Source organism: Lynx rufus, unplaced genomic scaffold, assembly GCF_022079265.1.
Source record: "Lynx rufus isolate CCGP_SWC_20201006 ecotype Redwood Valley unplaced genomic scaffold, mLynRuf1.p SCAF_8, whole genome shotgun sequence".
Taxonomy (NCBI): domain Eukaryota; kingdom Metazoa; phylum Chordata; class Mammalia; order Carnivora; family Felidae; genus Lynx; species Lynx rufus.
This window is the reverse complement of record NW_025814896.1, coordinates 35,602,461-35,619,985: the sequence shown is the minus strand read 5'-3', so window position 1 is coordinate 35,619,985 and position 17,525 is coordinate 35,602,461. Positions and strand designations below refer to the sequence as shown.

General features: G+C 41.9%; 1 protein-coding gene across 1 annotated transcript in view; it reads left to right on the top strand.

The window, feature by feature from the left end:
• Positions 1-521: 521 nt before the first annotated feature.
• The window catches only part of PAK5 (p21 (RAC1) activated kinase 5), a 102,890-nt gene continuing 85,886 nt past the window's right edge, over positions 522-17,525 (top strand). The window contains exon 1 of the mRNA XM_047069678.1: positions 522-725. Within this exon, the coding sequence (XP_046925634.1) occupies positions 522-725 (204 nt within the window). The remainder of the gene's footprint in view (positions 726-17,525) is intronic.

Genomic DNA, 17,525 nt, shown 5'->3' with positions numbered 1-17,525 from the left:
ACAGTCCATATCAAGGCAGTTCACATGGCCAAATCCAAAATCAGTTGGGCAGGGAACTGTATATTCTACATGGCAAGTGCAAGGAGAAAACAAATTATGAGTGAAATATCTTATCTACACCCCCTGAAAATCCAACTTTCATCTTTTGCTGCTGATACCTAGAGGAATAATCGAAAAGACAGAACTGCCGGGGCGCCTGGGTGGCGCAGTCAGTTAAGCGTCCGACTTCAGCCAGGTCACGGTCTCGCGGTCCGTGAGTTCGAGCCCCGCGTCAGGCTCTGGGCTGATGGCTCAGAGCCTGGAGCCTGTTTCTGATTCTGTGTCTCCCTCTCTCTCTGCCCCTCCCCCGTTCATGCTCTGTCTCTCTCTGTCCCAAAAATAAATAAACGTTGAAAAAAAAAAAATTAAAAAAAAAAAAAAAGAAAAGACAGAACTGCGAATGGATAGTTTTCCTATCATCTTCTGCTGGCGAGATACAAACATTATCTCTTTTCTGTTTGCATTTCCCAGGTCTTTGCATCATGTTCGGAAAGAAAAAGAAAAAGATTGAAATATCTGGTCCATCTAACTTTGAACACAGGGTTCACACTGGGTTTGATCCACAAGAACAGAAATTCACGGGCCTCCCGCAGCAGTGGCACAGCCTGTTAGCAGACACGGCCAACAGGCGGAAGCCCATGGTAGACCCTTCCTGCATCACACCCATCCAGCTGGCTCCTATGAAGGTATGGTGAGGATTCTGTCTTTATGTTGGCTTAAGAAGCATGTTCTCATTTAATGCAGTGCACCATATTTACAGGCAAGCTAGAAAATGCCTAAATCATGTATTTGTTTTTAAGTATCTGCTGATTATCCACACTTACTCTTCAGTGATTATAATGTTCACCACTTATTGTAAATTGTAGCACATGAAAAGGAACTGCAACTTTCAGATGTGAGATTTTTTTTAATCAAACACATAAAATGCGATCACAAAATAGACAAGTCTTATTTCTACTTAAAAATGGTGTGTGTTGGGTTGCCTGGGTGAAGCGTCCGACTTCAGCTCAGGTTATGATCTCACAGTTGGTGAGTTCGAGCCCTGTGTCGGCTCTGTGCTGACAGCATGGAGCCTGGAGCCTGCTTCAGGGAGTTCAGTCTCCCTCTCTCTCTGCCCTCCCCCACTCACACACTGTCTCTCTCTCTCTCTTAAAAAAAATTTTAAATAAAAATAAATAAATAAAATGGTGTTTGCTAGTCTTCATACTGAAGAATATTATCTACCCCCTCTGGTAAGTGTGGTCAGTAACCTCTGATGAAATAGGCAACCTTTAGGTGTTTTGAATTTGCCCTTTAGAATGTTTAACTTGCATATCAAATATAGCACTAACAGATTTTAACAATAATAAATGATTCATATGTATGTATATACACATACACACATAAACATACATGTCCACACATATATGTACCTTTTATATATAATCATGTTTGTATACATATATATTCATATTTGTCTTCATTGTCTAAGAGCTGTTTCAAATAAGAATGAATCATTTGAGTCCTAGAATACAATATAATTTACCTTAAAGAAGTGGCTAGTAGATTTTTGGCAAGGTATGTTCATGAAGATAATTGCATTAAAGCAGAAAGGAGACACAGTAATTTCAAAATGTCAAGAGGCTACAAAGGAAATTCAGTCGTTGCTGTTTCCTTCTGCATCTCAGAATAAGAATTCCGTAGACCACTAAAAAATTGTCCAAAAGCTCCCTATGGGAGTTAAACATCACTGAAGTTTATCATCATGTTATGCAATAGGTCTCTTGTTCATTGTATTAGCAGACATCTGAGCTGCATGAAATAGCCTCTTCTGTGTAAACATGAATATTGAGTACATTGTGTGTTAGTGGTTAGGCAAAACAAGCGGATGCATTTTTAAAGGATGCAGAGAAAGAGGCCTGGCTGATAAGTTACAGGAAATTCTTACAACATACCACCTGAGCTAAGTAAAGTAGAATTGTCATTCCATCATGTGCACACAGTCTTGGTCATTCTGTTCTGGTATTGAATGGGTAGGTCTGTCCCACCCAAAGATAAATACAGAGTCTTCTAATCTTGAATTTTGTGAATTTGATTTTCTCATTAAGATTTAGAAACCTTTTAGGCCAGCTGAAATGTAAAATATTCAAAAGGTGGATATTGGAGAAGATACATCTTTGGGGACAAAAAGGAACCTCCCATTTAAAACAGATATTGACTGGTATTTAATAGAAATTAACCAAATAAATAAATAAACATATAAATAAAAAAGGGGGCGCCTGGGTGGCTCAGTTGGTTAAGTGTCTGACTTTTGGTCTCAGCTCAGGTCTTGATCTCAGGGTCATGAGTTCAAGCCTTGCATTGTGCTCCACACTGGGTGTGAAGCCTACTTGAAAACATAAAAGTAAATAAATTTTAAAAAGAAAGTGACCAATTAACCAACTCTACTGCTTGATATTAGGCCATATCCTACTACTGAACATGATTTTCTCCCTAAGAGAAGGCTAATGCTTAACTAATGAGTAACTAATGGAGTGAAAGAATTTGCTCTTTCTTTTTATTATTTTTCTCCTATCCCAAGTTTTTATAAAACCCAAACAATGGAATGTGCACTGTGCCCAGAAAAATTTTCTGCCATTGAGCCTCATGGTGAAGGAAAAGCGCCCCAGTGAAACAATTATTGAGTGTCATTATTATTTGATGAGGAACAAACCAGAAGGAGACAGAGTCTTAAAAACATCCTAGCTAAAGGCCCAGGACATGCACTGTCTTATTAGAGAGTGTGTCTATTATTGAGTAAGGACAGAGTATTATCTACGCACTGTGGTTTTTCATTCATCTGGGTCCTAGCAGGGCCTGGCTGGCAGTGAAGGAGGAGGTTCCTATCTCAGTGATAATCCACCATGCTTGGTGAAGGTAGGACTTAACAGGACTTCTAGTTCATTTCTTCCATTTCTCAGATGGGCTAGCCCATTATCCTCTCTGACAGAATTTGCCAGCTCCGCTAAGAGTTGGACCAAGGTTTCCTAACTGCTGAACTTCTGGGCCTCATGATTCACTTACTCACTCTATGGGCTTTCTAGCCCTGATGCCCATGAGTGAGCCTCCAGTCTGTATGAAATGATAATATTTGTTATAGGCACTTAAATGCAAACTGCAAGATGACGGGAAAATATATCTCCAGTAGAGACCCAGGCCTGAATTATGCAAATTGGACCTCAGGCACAGTTTTGCCTGTGAGAAAGAAAATAAGAACGGACAAGGAATAACAAAACAGTAATCAGCTAGGTAGAATTTTCCCCAGAAAGAGTGGAGTTAATCAAACATTTTGAACTGAAGGACACCCAATAAATCTCTACTTGATACTTTCACCAACTGCTATAGATTGATCCTCTCCTCCAGATCCTGTGAGTGAAGTCAGTGCTGTCGACACGTGTTGGACAATATTGGTCTGAGAGAATCCTGCTGACTCCATAGCATCTCTAGAATCAGAAAAGCGTTCAAGGGGCCAAAGTATGCCACGTGGTTTGCATGATCTACTTTTTGGAAATGCCTTCTCTGGAGGAATCTTCCATAGTTTTAACATATTATGAATCATGCAGAATCTATCTCAGAAGTCAGAACAATCCTCGAAATAAGCTATGCAGGAATTGACAGAAAGGAGTGAAAAGAATTGTGCTGATAAAGCCATTTTGGCAAAGTTATTTAAGTAGACCAAACAATTCTAATTTTTTCAGGCTGTCCTTTAAAGGGGACAAAGAAAAATAAGAGATCACCACACGAAAGCAGTAAATGGAAGAAGTGTGTAGCACTTCAGTAAGCTTTAGGCAGGCTGGTTCTGAATGGAGATTCGCCATTGCGATTAATTCTCTGATTAGTGTTTCAGCCATTCCTATTTGGAACCTTCTTTAAATTGCATATCACTCTTGCCAGGACGCTCTTCTTCTGTGTAGATTTATTGATGTTAGTGTATCTCAAACTATAGTCCGTCAAAGTCACCTGGAGGGCTTGCTAAAACACAGATTGCTGGGCCCATCCCCCAAGTTTCTGATTCAGCAGAACTGGGATGGGGTCAGAATTTTGCATTTCTAATAAGTTTCCAGGTGATGCTGATGTTGCTGGTCTGGAAACCGCACTTTAAAAACTTTGATTTAGGTAATTATAAAGGAATTCATCCACATAAGGTGTAGTCGATCAAAGTTTATGCTGACCAGGATGTCCAAATGGTCAGAAATGTAACCAGAAGCCACAGGTTAGCTCAGATTTGTGTCAAAAGTTAAAGTTCATGTACTCAAGCCAAAGGCACGTAGACAAACGAAGAAAATCTGAACTCCCAGAGATATGGGGGATCCTTTTAGGACATTTGGTAAGTGTCTTTGAGAAATTCCTTTTTCTGTCTAATGTCATTTTGTCCACAAAGCATCATAAGCAATGTTACCAAAATTTCTGCTGAATTAGATGCATTTATTTAAGTGGCAGGTTGAATGGTCACATTGTTCTTGCACTCTGGTTCTCAAACTGGGGCTTTCATCAGAATCTCCTGAGTGGCTTGCCATAACCCAGATTCCCTAGCCCCAACCTAGAGATGCAGATTCAGGAGGTCTGGGGTGGGCCTTGTGATTTGTGGGTCTAACAAGCCCTCAGATGAGGCTGATGCTACTGATGAGTGGGGGGGGGGGATACACTTTAAGAACCATTATTTTAGGTGGCCTGAAGTTAGAACTTAATGATCACTCTTGGTAACAGCCTGGAAATCATTTGAAAGATGCTGAAAAAAAAATACAGAGGATAATATTAAAAAGCCTTTGTATCCTCTATTTAAAATGAACAGATAGCATATTTTAATACTTGCTTCATATTGGTTTTCAGTTTCAAGTAGGGCTTTAGAAATAATAGTATTATTTGATAATAATACTATTATTTCTAAATATATATATGTATTTTAGAGAGTACACAAGCAGGGGAGAGGGACAGATGGGGTGAGAGAATCTTTTTTTTTTAATATTTATTTTTGAGGGAGAAAGAGAGACAGACAGAGCATGAGTGGGGGAGGGGCAGAGAGAGAGAGGGAGACACAGAACCTGAAACAGGCTCCAGGCTCTGAACTGTCAGCACAGAGCCTGATGCAGGACTTGAACTCACAAACAGAGATCACGACCTGAGCTGAAGTCAGACACTTAACGACTGAGCCACCCAGGCACCCCTGGGGTGAGAGAATCTAAAGCAGGCTCCATGCTCAGTGAAGAGCCCGATATGGGGCTTAACCCTGGGATCATGACCTGAGCCAAAATCAAAAGTCTGACGCTCAACCTACTGAGCCACCCAGGTGTTCCACGGCATATTGGAATTTTATTTAATGATGTCATACTGGATAGAATATTCTCCAAGTTGTTTTTTTTACAACATTGTTTTGCTGTAAATCATATTGATAGGCAAAAAATGAGTTTATTTAGAAATTAGAGGGTTTTTTTTTTATAGTTTACCCATTTCTCTACTAAAGGATATTGGCAAGTATTTGCTATTTATAAGTAATGTTGTTATGAGCATCTATATTTGTATCTCCTTGGGGACATGGTGAGAAATTTTTGTGTAACAGTTCTCAGAGTATGATCCAGAACTTCTCTCTTTGAGGGAGTCTGCAGGATCAAACCTGTTTTCCTAATACTAAGAGATCATATGCATTTTCTGCTCTCATTCTCTCCAAAATGTACAGTGGAGTTTCCCAGAAGCTATGTGATACGTCTTGACATCACTGGGTCTGATGCCTAATGGATTGGTGCTTTGTATTCTTTTATTTTTTTAAGTTTATTTATTTTGAGAGAGACAGAGACCGCGTAAGTGGGGGAGGGGCAGAGAGAGAGGGAGAGAGAGGGAGAGGGAGAGAATCCCAAGCAGGCTCTACGCTGTCAGCACAGAGCCTTGACATAGGGCCCAAACTCATGAGACTGTGAGATCATGACCTGAGCCAAACCCAGGAGTCAGACGCTTAACTGACTGAGCCACCCAGGCACCCTTTGTGCTTGTATTCTTAAGTTTTTGTTTGTTTTGTTTTGTTTTCTTTAATGTTGTTTACTTATTTAGTTATTTTGAGGGGCAGAGAGAAAGTGGGGGAGGGGCAGCAAGAGAGGGAGGCACAGAATCCCAAGCAGGCTCTCTATGCTGGCAGTGCAGAGCCTGACATGGGGCTCAATCTTAACAAACCATGAGATCATGTCCTTGAGGCTAAACCAAGAGTCAAATGCCTAACCAGCTCAGCCACCCAGGCGCCCCTCTTAAGTTTTAAATGTTTCTCAGTTTTAATTTCAAATACAATAAATGTTACTAGATACAACATAAACCAAAGTATTTTGTGGTATGCCCTTAATAATTATAAAAGGTTCTTGAGGGCAAAAAGATTGGGAGCCACTATGTTTGGGCTGATATCAAATTTGATTATCTGTGGCTTCTACAACTTGCTCCTCACACACTACCAATACTTTTTAGGTGTGGGGGGGGGTTTGGGGAAAATAGAGATTTTTGTCTTCTCTAGCTGGCTGATAATCTTCTAGTCTGTACAACTGTCTCAGAGATCATTGAATGTAATACGCCATCCCTTTCAGTGTCACAGAATATAATTTGTCTAAACTGAGACTTGTGGCATCATTGAAAATCCCTGCATCCTTACTCACCATCTCCTTCTCTAATTTATCTTTCAATCCTTTCTGGCAGTCTTTTTTTTTTTTTTTTTTTTGTATCTTTTAAGTTTGAAGAATCATAGAGAATACCAAAGCAAAATTCTCTGGGTCTGCTTCATCTTTGTCATCTTCAGTGTTTTCTAGTCTTCCAGTCTTCCAGAGTTGAGGCTCTCCTTGCTCATTAACCGCCTCCCCCCCAACCCCTGCCATCACATCAAAAACTGCCCTACTCTCAGAAACAGGGAAAAATCAAGAGAGGTAAATGCTCAGGTGAGGCCACTCCGTTCTTGAGGACTTGTGGCACCATTTTGTATTCTCCCCTAGCAGAGCTTATGTAAAAAGCTCATCAAAGAATGCTTCCATTGTAATTACTCTGTGATTCTCTATCCTCTCTCTGTTTTCATGATTCACAGTTTTGCATTCAGGATCTACGTGTTTAGAGCCACATCATCCTTCTTAGTTGCATTTCTGTGGGCTTCATCATTTCCTTGAAAATGTTTGTAATCAACTTTCTTGAAGTACAAGACAACTCTCTGACATTTTCTGGCATTTATTTCCTTTTGACCCAAGGGAAGAGTTTCTCCCAAAGATCCTTCTCATTTCAATGTGGCTGATGTGCAATTCCTCATTGGTCAGAATTAAGTTTGGAGGGATGTTTTCTTTGAGTACCACCTCCACCTTTTGAGAGTTGTCACCAAGGGGTTTAAAGTGTGTATCAGGTGGTTGTTATGCTCTTAGCTGAAATGACTTGCAGCAATTCTGAGAGCTGAGGACTGCCCCATCATGACCTTTTGGCTCCCATGCCTATTTAATGTCTTATAACATGAAAGCCTCACACACCTTCCAGCTGGGCTGAGTGGCTCCTGCCCTTCTATTTTCATCCCGATGTTTTCCACTGGGTGCCCTCTTAAAGCTCATGGATTCCTCATAATTTTCTTCTTAAGTCCTTGTGGCTATACATCTTCCTCCTTTTAGATCTGTTTCTACTGAAATATACTATTGAATATAGAAGCGCCTTTCTTACAACCTGAAATTCAATACCTTGGTGTTCACCCAGCTGGGCACTTAGAAATGGAAGGGAGCCGGCACACTGGAATCGAGGTCCGGCATCTGCCGATTCATAAACTGCATGGCTTTAGATAAGTGGTTTGCCTACTTCTTTGAACAGAAGTCTCCTTATCCATACAATGAAGCTGCTAATATTTCTCTTGCAAGCTTACATGGCCAGATCCTAATTGTCTAAGAGCTTTAGCATGTGGAGAAGAATGCATTCCGTTGTTTTACTTTAGGTCAATAATGTGATAAAATTACAGATCTGTTAAGCAGTTTTTTTAGTAAAATATCCCTTATTATTAAATTAATTCTGTAAATCATAGTACCTTATACAGTTAGATATTAATTTGTCACAATCTCAAATATTTCAAGAAAATCAGAGGTGGGGTATGTTAAGTTTTCTTGGCTGCTTCAACCATAAACACTTAAAATAAATGCACATAAACAACAGTAAAATCACATAAAATATAATAAGGTAATTGAATGTGTTGTTTTTTTTTTTTTTTTTTTTTAATTTTTTTTTTCAATGTTTATTTTTATTTTTGGGACAGAGAGAGACAGAGCATGAACGGGGGAGGGGCAGAGAGAGAGGGAGACGCAGAATCAGAAACAGGCTCCAGGCTCTGAGCAGTCAGCACAGAGCCCGACGCGGGGCTCGAACTCACGGACCGCGAGATCGTGACCTGGCTGAAGTCGGACGCTTAACCGACTGCGCCACCCAGGCGCCCCGAATGTGTTGTTAAACTAACACTTAGCCTGATATAAAAATATTGATCATGGCATTGTTAAGAATATGCACAGGGTTGCCAACCCTTGTTTGTTAACTCAGAGCCGGTTCTAAGATCTATATCATTAAAACCCACAGGATACAAAAAAATTTTTTTATATTAATTTCATTCATTCATCCATTTATTGAATGCTCACTGTGTGCGTGGTGTTGTTCTGGGTCAGGGGTTGCTTTTGTGAACAAAGAGTGCCAGGTGCCTGTTCTGGGGACCTTGAATTCTCACGGGAAGACAGACAATGATCATTTAAAAATAAGCAAACAACAGCTTCAGGAGCAGTAAATGTGAAGAATATAAAACATAATAAGATAAAGCAACTGAGGGTATGGGGAAGCTATTTGGAGTCCTTGAGTAGAGTCCTTCTGGGAAGGTGACAAGAGAACCGGGAGAATCCCCAGGAGGGGGAGAAATTCACAGATGGAAGGAAAAAACAGTGCAAAGACCCTGTGGTAGGAAAAGGTATGGAGACTATAAAGGACAAACAGGTGACTGTGGGGCTAGAGCAGAGTGGGTCGGGGAGAGGAGCAGGAGATGTGGTCAGATGGGTAAGAGGGTCTGGATGGGTGGCTTTCATCAGCCACAGGCAAGACTTTGCCATTAGTTAACCCCCCATGCACGAGGGACTCAAGTTGCGGATCAAGAAATTGTTCTATTATGAAATGAATCGATTCATTTAAAGGTCAGATCCCATTTAAACTGTGCCAACTCTATTGTTTTGATATGCCATCCAGCAGGTCTTAGGGGTATTATTAGTTAAATAGGCATGAAGAGTTGAGATTCAGGGAGTCCTTCTGACTACGTGATGTTGACAAATGTTCTTACAGAAGAAATAGGGTGTGTGTTCTAAAGACTAAGTTTTTTGAGAAGGAAAATCTAATTATAAAAGGCAGTCTGTTGGGCATATAACTGGTATTTTAAAACCTCTCGTCAAAAACACCACCCGAAAAGATGTACAGCAGTGTCTGTTGAGTTGACTGAAACCAACACAGTCATGAGGAGAAAGGGGTTGTTAATCCTCTGCTGAAGTTATCACTGGTGTTTCCACACTTGCAAAACCAGTGAAGGTAACCATTGTTTTGGTGCCTATAGTGTTCTGGAATTCCTCCTCCAATTTTTAGTATGCCTTCTTAACCTTCCCATGGCCACAGAGACTATGGAAGAGAAACATCACACTGGCCCCTAAATTCTCTCACTTGCCTAAATTCAGCAGACTATACTTGGGCACAAGGTAACCTTTGTTCCAAAGGAATAGACCAAGCCAAAACCAAAGCCAGATGTATTGTATACCTTCATTTCTATAATCCAATCATATCTGGAAGCTTCTGAAAGCAGTTTTTGCTTGTATTAATGAAATTAGTGTTTAATGTGTCCCACACCTGCCCCTCCCCACTCCATGCACGGATACACGAATGCACACACACACGCACAGGCACAGACACAGACACACCCACGCCCCTGAAAGTTAAAAAAGTAAAAATTGTCATCAACCACTTATAAGTACCATCTTTCTTCTTTCCCTGCAGTGTTTTATTTAAACTTCCTTAACATTGCCTTTCAAAGGTGGGGCAGCCTTAAACTCAGATGGCCTAGTTGTTACTTCACAAATAACAAAGGCTGATGTTTTCAGGGGAGAGGGAACCATCACAGGAAGGTTATCACTGCGGGTATCACCCCTTCCTCCCTTTTGAGGAGGGCAGAATATTAGACACACTCCTCCTCCAGGCCTCTTGGCTATTCATCCTGACATCCAGGGTGGCAGTTCTGTAACCACAAATGAGAGGATCCCACACCTGCAACTCACTGAAGCAAGCACAAAATAACTGGGCTTTCCTAGTCCATGATCCTGGAACTTGGAAGATGGATTCTAGGCTCCCAGTGAAGATTGGACCATGAAGACCTCATGAAGGAATGCTCACAGTCACTCCCTGTCAAGAGTTTAGTATCCATAGTCACCCTCAAGACGAAGATAAACATGAATGGAATGTACCATGTACTAAGTGATTGTCAATATTGGGTTGTATTGGGAAGTAATCTATGACTAACTGACAGGTCTGTTTCTGAATGGCTCCTCTCACAGATGAAAATGCCTTTGCCAGCATCCCTGCAGTGACCGTGGTCTCCTCCTCTGACTCCAGAGAGGAGATAGAACAGCTCCCACACATTGACAGGATATAGGCACGGGTTCTGTGTCCACCTCAAGGATTGTTTGAACCCAGTACTAGTCCCAGAGCAGATGCTGGTGTGAGGCAAAGCAGGTATCAAACCTGTAGGAATCTGTGGATTATGTAGAAATATCATAGGAAACAGGCCTGACCCAAACCCAGAATATTGTTACTAAACATTGGAGAGTGTTGTGAAGAGTAAAAAATCTTTAATATTATTTTGTGGTGATCCCATAACCACTAAATAGTTTTAATCCAGTTGTGTAGATGAAGGAACCAGTTATATAGATGAAGAAGCTCATGCTCTGCTCCAAGTGGGTGCTGAGCCTCGTCCTTGTTAACAGGTAGATTTGTGGGTAGTTGGTGGGTGAAGCCTTCCAGTTTGGGAGTCTGGGTTGAAAAGGGTTTAGGGAGAAAGAGAAGATGAGGGCCAGACCATAGGCTGGGATGGGTGGGACATTACCTGGCCTGGATTAAAGGAATTGGGGAGAGTCTAGATTCAGGCGCAAGTTTGACAGGGCTGGAAATCATGGGAAGGCAAGAACGTGTGGAGGAAGCATCAAGGAGACCTGAGGAATGGGGGGGCTCCACACCCTTCATATCTCCCCCTCCCCCATCACTGCCCAAGTGTTAGAGAATTCTACACACATTCAGTATGAGAGGTGAGCATTTCTTCTCCCTCACTTGGGAAGTCAGAGGAGGTTGTTAAAGTGGAAATGCTGAGTTCATTCCTAAAACCAGTGCTTCAGAATGTAGGCCAAGGTTTTGGACTCCCTAAAAGGTTGGGGAGAATAACCTCTTCCTTGGAGAAGACCATGGTTGATCAATTTGTTCAAATTTACCCCATTTCTAAGTTGTACCCAGATCTAATATCAAAGACCCAGCAGCATTCTTTTGCCCCATACTCCCATACCATTTCTCTCTTCATCCTCTGCCCTTCTTTCCTAACGGGTTAATGATTACTTTGTATACCTCCCTACCTCCAAAGTATTTGCTATTGATAGGAGGACCACAGGAAAAAGACAATAATTCCAAAGAGAGAAGCTTCTATTGCAGTGTCAGACAGGTGAGGAGAATGGTGGTATTTTTGAGCCAGAGTAATTTTCTAGTTTTTCTAGTAATTTTCTAGTTTCTGTGCTTCAAGTAACACAGAAAGATTGATTGGTATCGAGAAGGTTGGGAAAAAAACAAAGAAACAAACAAAAAAAACCGTAATCAGAGATGTCAGTGATCAATCATGGCTCTGATCAAGCCCAGCCTACAGAAGAGCTTCCCATCTGTGCTGGGCTGAATTATTCAACTCAGTTCTTCATTCCTCTTGCCATAGCCTCATGGAGGACTGACTACTTCCCCACCCCTTGATTTTGGACTTTCCTATGTAACTTGCCTTGGCCAGTCGGGTAATGTGAACAAAGGCTTGCAATGTACAGCTGAGATTTGCCTCTGTGTTTTTGCCATCACCATTAGAAAAACACGCCTCAGGCAGTTGGGAGAATCCAGAAGAGTTAGGAGCACATGGGGCAGAATCACCCTGGACATCTTGCATCTCTACAGCTTAAAGCATTGCTCCAGCCCCAGGCACATTGTGCAACACTAAGCGTGCAGTGGTTTGTTACACAGCATTACTAGACAACTGACTTATAACACTGTCTCAACCTTCATCACAGCTTTTCAAATGGGGGATATTTTCTATTTTAGGTGAGGAAAGCAAGGCTTATGAAGGGTAAAGAACTTGCTAAAGGTCCCACAGCCAGCAACTGGAAGAGGCCCAGATTCAAACCCTAAACCTCTGACTCAAAACCTATACTGTGTGGCGCCTGGGTGGCTCAGTCGGTTAAGCATCCAACGTTGGCTCAGGTCATGATTTCACGGTTCCTAAGTTTGAGCCCCGCATTGGGCTTCACATTGATGGTGAGGAGCCAGCTTGGGATTCTCTCTCTCTGACCGTTCAGCTCTCTCTCTCTCTCAAAAAAAAAAAAAAAAAAAAAAAAAAACAACAACCCATGCTGTAACCACTGTACCAACCTGCCTCCTGATTATAATGGTGTGTTCGGGCATGAACAAGCGTTGCATGCATAAATGATGCTAAGTCAAAAAATTCCTTTCTACTTACCTCATCCTTCCTTTTCATCTAACAGATGATATAGCTGAGACTCCAGTTAGGTAAAGAAATTTTTCCCAAGGTCACAGCAGGTTAGTGCTTGATGTCAGATACTGTTTCTGAGTAAAAGGGGTGCTTCTGATTCAAGCACCTAGCTGTAGCCCACAAACTAGCCCTCCCTCCAGAATCTGAAAGGATATCATTTAAATGCCTGCCTCAATGTGATTTCTTATTATTGGCACGTGACTTTATTTTCTAGTTGCAGAGCACTGCATATGCTTTGCAGAGTCTTTTATTTTGGGTGTAATCCACAAGTCTTCTCAGGTGAATTAGGCAGAATATTTGAACAGGAAATGTCAGTGCAAGTGTGCACTAAGACACAAATGAGTACACATCCAGATGTGTGCTCCTCACGCTCTCTCTGGGACAGCCTCACCACTCCATGGGCTGATCATGCCTGAGGTCCAGCCATGAACCCTTCAATCGCAAGCCTCTCTCCAGACTTCTGTTGGTTTCCCACTGAGTGATCTGCTCTCAACTGCTGACGGCTGAACTCATCAGATGAGAATGGCTGTGCTTTGATAACTGGAAAATTCTATATAAAGGGAGATGATATTCTCAGGAATGCCTTATTTGCCCCAGCTCTTCTCTCCTGGCAGGGGTGACCTAACTGAAAATAATCCTTCTAAATCAAAAGAAAAAGAAAGAAAAAGCATGTGGCTCTCTGTGACTCCCACACACGCTTGGAACTTGAAAACTTTAATTTCATCTCTCATTTAGCATCTTGTAGAAATTGGGGCACTAAAATGGCAGCTGCAGGCTTCTTTGGGGACACTGCCAAATCCTATAATCTTTATCATTCTGTTAAGTAATTTTAAATAAAGCAATTATATTGCTGACTCTGTTTAAACGAGTAATAAAGCAGTGTATCAATACTTTGATCATTTCTAAGCAGCACACCACTATCCAACTAACTGGATGCTACTCCTGTTATGTATAAGGTTAGAATTTCAACAAAAAAAGCTGTACCCAGGATGATACGAGTCTAAGTTTTCTGTCATCACACAGTCCATTACTTGTGGAGAATCTTTGTATTAGTTTTCTATTATTGCATAACAAATTACTACAAACATAATGGCCTAAAAGAACAGACCTCAGTTTCTGTGTCTGGAGTCTAAGGCATGACTTAACTGGGTTCTCTGCTCTAGTTCTTACAAGGCTGCAGGCCAGAGGTCACCAGGGCTTCATTGCCATCTGGAGGCTTAACTCAGGAAGAATCTACTTCCAAGCGCATTTAAGCTGTTGGCAAAAATCATCTCCTTGTGTTTGTAGAACTTACAGCAGCCTGCTTCTTCAAGGAGAGCAGTCTTATGTGTGTATCCTAACATAGTCATGAGGCTGTATCACATCATTGTTTCCATATCATGTCACATCACCATGGGAGTGACATCCCATCATCTTTGCCCTATAATCTAGTACAGCTGTGGAAGTGACATGCGATCACCTTTTCCATGTCCTGTTGGTTAGAAGCAAGTCACAGGTCCTGCCCACACTCATGGCATGAGCACCAAGGGGCTGGAATCATTGCGGGGGGGGGCAGAGTCCACCCTGGGACTCATCCACTTTGATCCCCAATATCCCTCCCACATGCTTAATGCATTCACCCCAGCCCTGGTTCTCAAAGTCGTTTCCCATTAGAGTGTCATCTCAAAGTTAGAATGGGAGCAGGTGTGGATAAAGCACTTGGGTGTAATCTATTAAGTACAGCTGCTAGGACTGGATGCCTCTCCAGGTGCGGACGCTTGAAACTAAACAGACATGAATCTGCTCCCCCACCTCCCCTCCCAGCTTATGATGGTGGCCTAGGATAATAGCTGTAGACATTCAAAACAGGGGAAATAAAAGTTAAGAAGGCATCACTGGTCCAAAGCTGTTCTGAAATCCAGCCTGGCAAAGGTTGGGAGTTCCTTGATTAGGTTTTAAGGTTTAGGATTAATCCTCTGTGGCTCGGACTCCACCCACTGGTTCTGCCCTTATTCATCACAAAAGCCTGTGTTTAAGCAAAACAATTTTATCAAGCCAGTAGAATTCAGGGAGTCTGTAAGCCTCCTTTTGTTTTCTGTCATCTCTGCCCCCTTGGTCTGAGCTAGCAGTATTTTCATTGAAACAATTTCTCAAGAACTTTGTAGACTCTTTATGGATTTCACTGTGGTTCAGTCCATCAGAAAAAGCTATATCCATAGATATTTTTTCACGTTTATTTATTTTTGAGAGAGCGCAAGCAGGGGAAGGGGCAGAGAGGGGGACAGAAGATCTGAAGTAGGCTCTGTGCTGACAGGCTGATAGCAGCAAGCCTGATGTGGGGCTTGAACTCACTAACTGCAAGATTGTGACCTGACCGAAAGTCAGATGCTCAACCAACTGAGCCACCCAGGTGCCCCTATGTCTATAGATATTTTTAAGATAAACCCTCCTGTACTTTGGCCTCTTGCTAGGATGACTGAGGGACAGTGCCCTTAAGCTCCCTAAAGATTCTCTGGTTTGATTGAGAAGGTCTGTGGGCCATACCCTTAACTTCTCTAAAAAGCCCTTTGTGGGGGCACCAGCATGGCTCCCATGTGTAAGCATCTGACTCTTGATTTTGGCTCTGGTGATGAACTCAGGTTCATGAGTTAGGGCCCTCCATCTGGCGCTGTCTCTGTCTCTCAAAATAAACGTTAAAAAGTCCTTTGTGTGATTGCATATTCTGACCTTTGATTTTTCTGAGTTTGTAACAGAGTTGTATGGTCACATTTCAGCCTTTTCTGAGAGTCCGTCTCTGCATTTTTGCATCTTTGCTGTCTACAGAGGCTCAGAACCTTTTAAGTCCTGAGATTCTGGTTCCTTTTTTTTTTTTTTAAGTTCTTTCTTCTTGCATTTCTTCTTGTAAGTATAAAGAAGACATCAGGCAGCACCTTTCACACTTTCCTTGGAAATCTTCAATCTGTCACCAAGTTTATCACTTATAGCTTCTGCTTTCCAGATAACTTCAGAAGATGATTTTGCCATACTTTCTGCCACTACATAGCAAGGATCCCCCTCCCTCCCATTTCCAGTAATGTTTTTCACTTGCCCTAGTCATCAACATCCTCAAAGTCCAGATTTCTACTAAGAGTCAGTTCATGGCATTTGAGACTTTCTCTACCATATTCCTCAAGGTTCCTCCAACCTCTACTCACTTTCTGGTTACAAAACCCTTATGCTGTTAGAGACTAATTTGTGTCCTTCCAAAATCCACATGTCAAAGCCCTAACTGCCACTGTGACTGCATTTGGAGATGGGGCCTTTCAGGAGGTAATTAAGGGTAAAATGAAGCCATAAGGGTGGGCCCTAATCTAATAAGACTGGTCTCCTTGTAAAGAGAGGAAGAAACCTGGGGGCACTCAGACATAGTGGGAAGGCCACTTGAGAATGTAGACTGTGGCCATCTGCAAGCCAAAGAGAGAGGCTTTAGAATACCCTGCCAACACCTTGCTTTTGGACCTCCAGCTTCCAGAACTGTTAGAAATATGTTTCTGTTGTTTAAGTCACCTCATCTATGGTTCTTGCATCATGGCAGCCCAAGCAAACTAATACCCAGGTTTTTAGGTATTTGTTACAGCAGTGCCCCACTTCAAGTACCAAAATCTGTATTAGTTTTGTATTGCAGTGTAACAAGTTCCCATAAACTCAACAGCTTAAAAGGACACATTGATTAATATCCTGACAGTTTTCATAGGTCAGAAGCTGGGCACAGCTTAGCTGGATCCTCTCTCAGGATCTCATAGGACTGAGATCAAAATGTCAGTTGGGCCACCCAGGGGCTCAGTTGGGGAAGTGTCTGCTTCAATGCCAATATAGGTTGTTGGCAGAATTTGTTTCCTTGTGGCTCTGAGGGAATGGAATACTCGGACCACTAAAAAAGAAAAGTCAAGAAAGGGGGTTAATGAACAAGTAACATGCTGTGTGGGTACCTGGGGCTCAGTCCTCCAGGGATGGCCTGAGCATATGTAGAACACACATTAGAAGTGCCCCAGCAAGGGAATGCAAATTGGTGCAGCCGCTCTGGAAAGCAGTGTGGAGGTTCCTCAGAAAATTAAAAATAGACCTACCCTATGACCCAGCAATAGCCCTGCTAGGAATCTACCCAAGGGATACAGGAGTACTGATGCATAGGGGCACTTGTACCCCAATGTTCATAGCAGCACTCTCAACAATAGCCAAATTATGGAAAGAGCCTAAATGTCCATCAACTGATGAATGGATAAAGAAATTGTGGTTTATATACACAATGGAATACTATGTGGCAATGAGAAAAAATGAAATATGGCCTTTTGTAGCAACGTGGATGGAACTGGAGAGTGTGATGCTAAGTGAAATAAGCCATACAGAGAAAGACAGATACCATATGGTTTCACTCTTATGTGGATCCTGAGAAACTTAACAGGAACCCATGGGGGAGGGGAAGGAAAAAAAAAAAAAAAAAAGGACGTTAGAGTGGGAGAGAGCCAAAGCATAAGAGACTGTTAAAAACTGAGAACAAACTGAGGGTTGATGGGGGGTGGGAGGGAGGGGCGGGTGGGTGATGGGTATTGAGGAGGGCACCTTTTGGGATGAGCACTGGGTGTTGTATGGAAACCAATTTGTCAATAAACTTCATATAAAAAAAAAAAAAAAAGTGCCCCAGCAAGGAATCTGAAGCATATCTATGCAC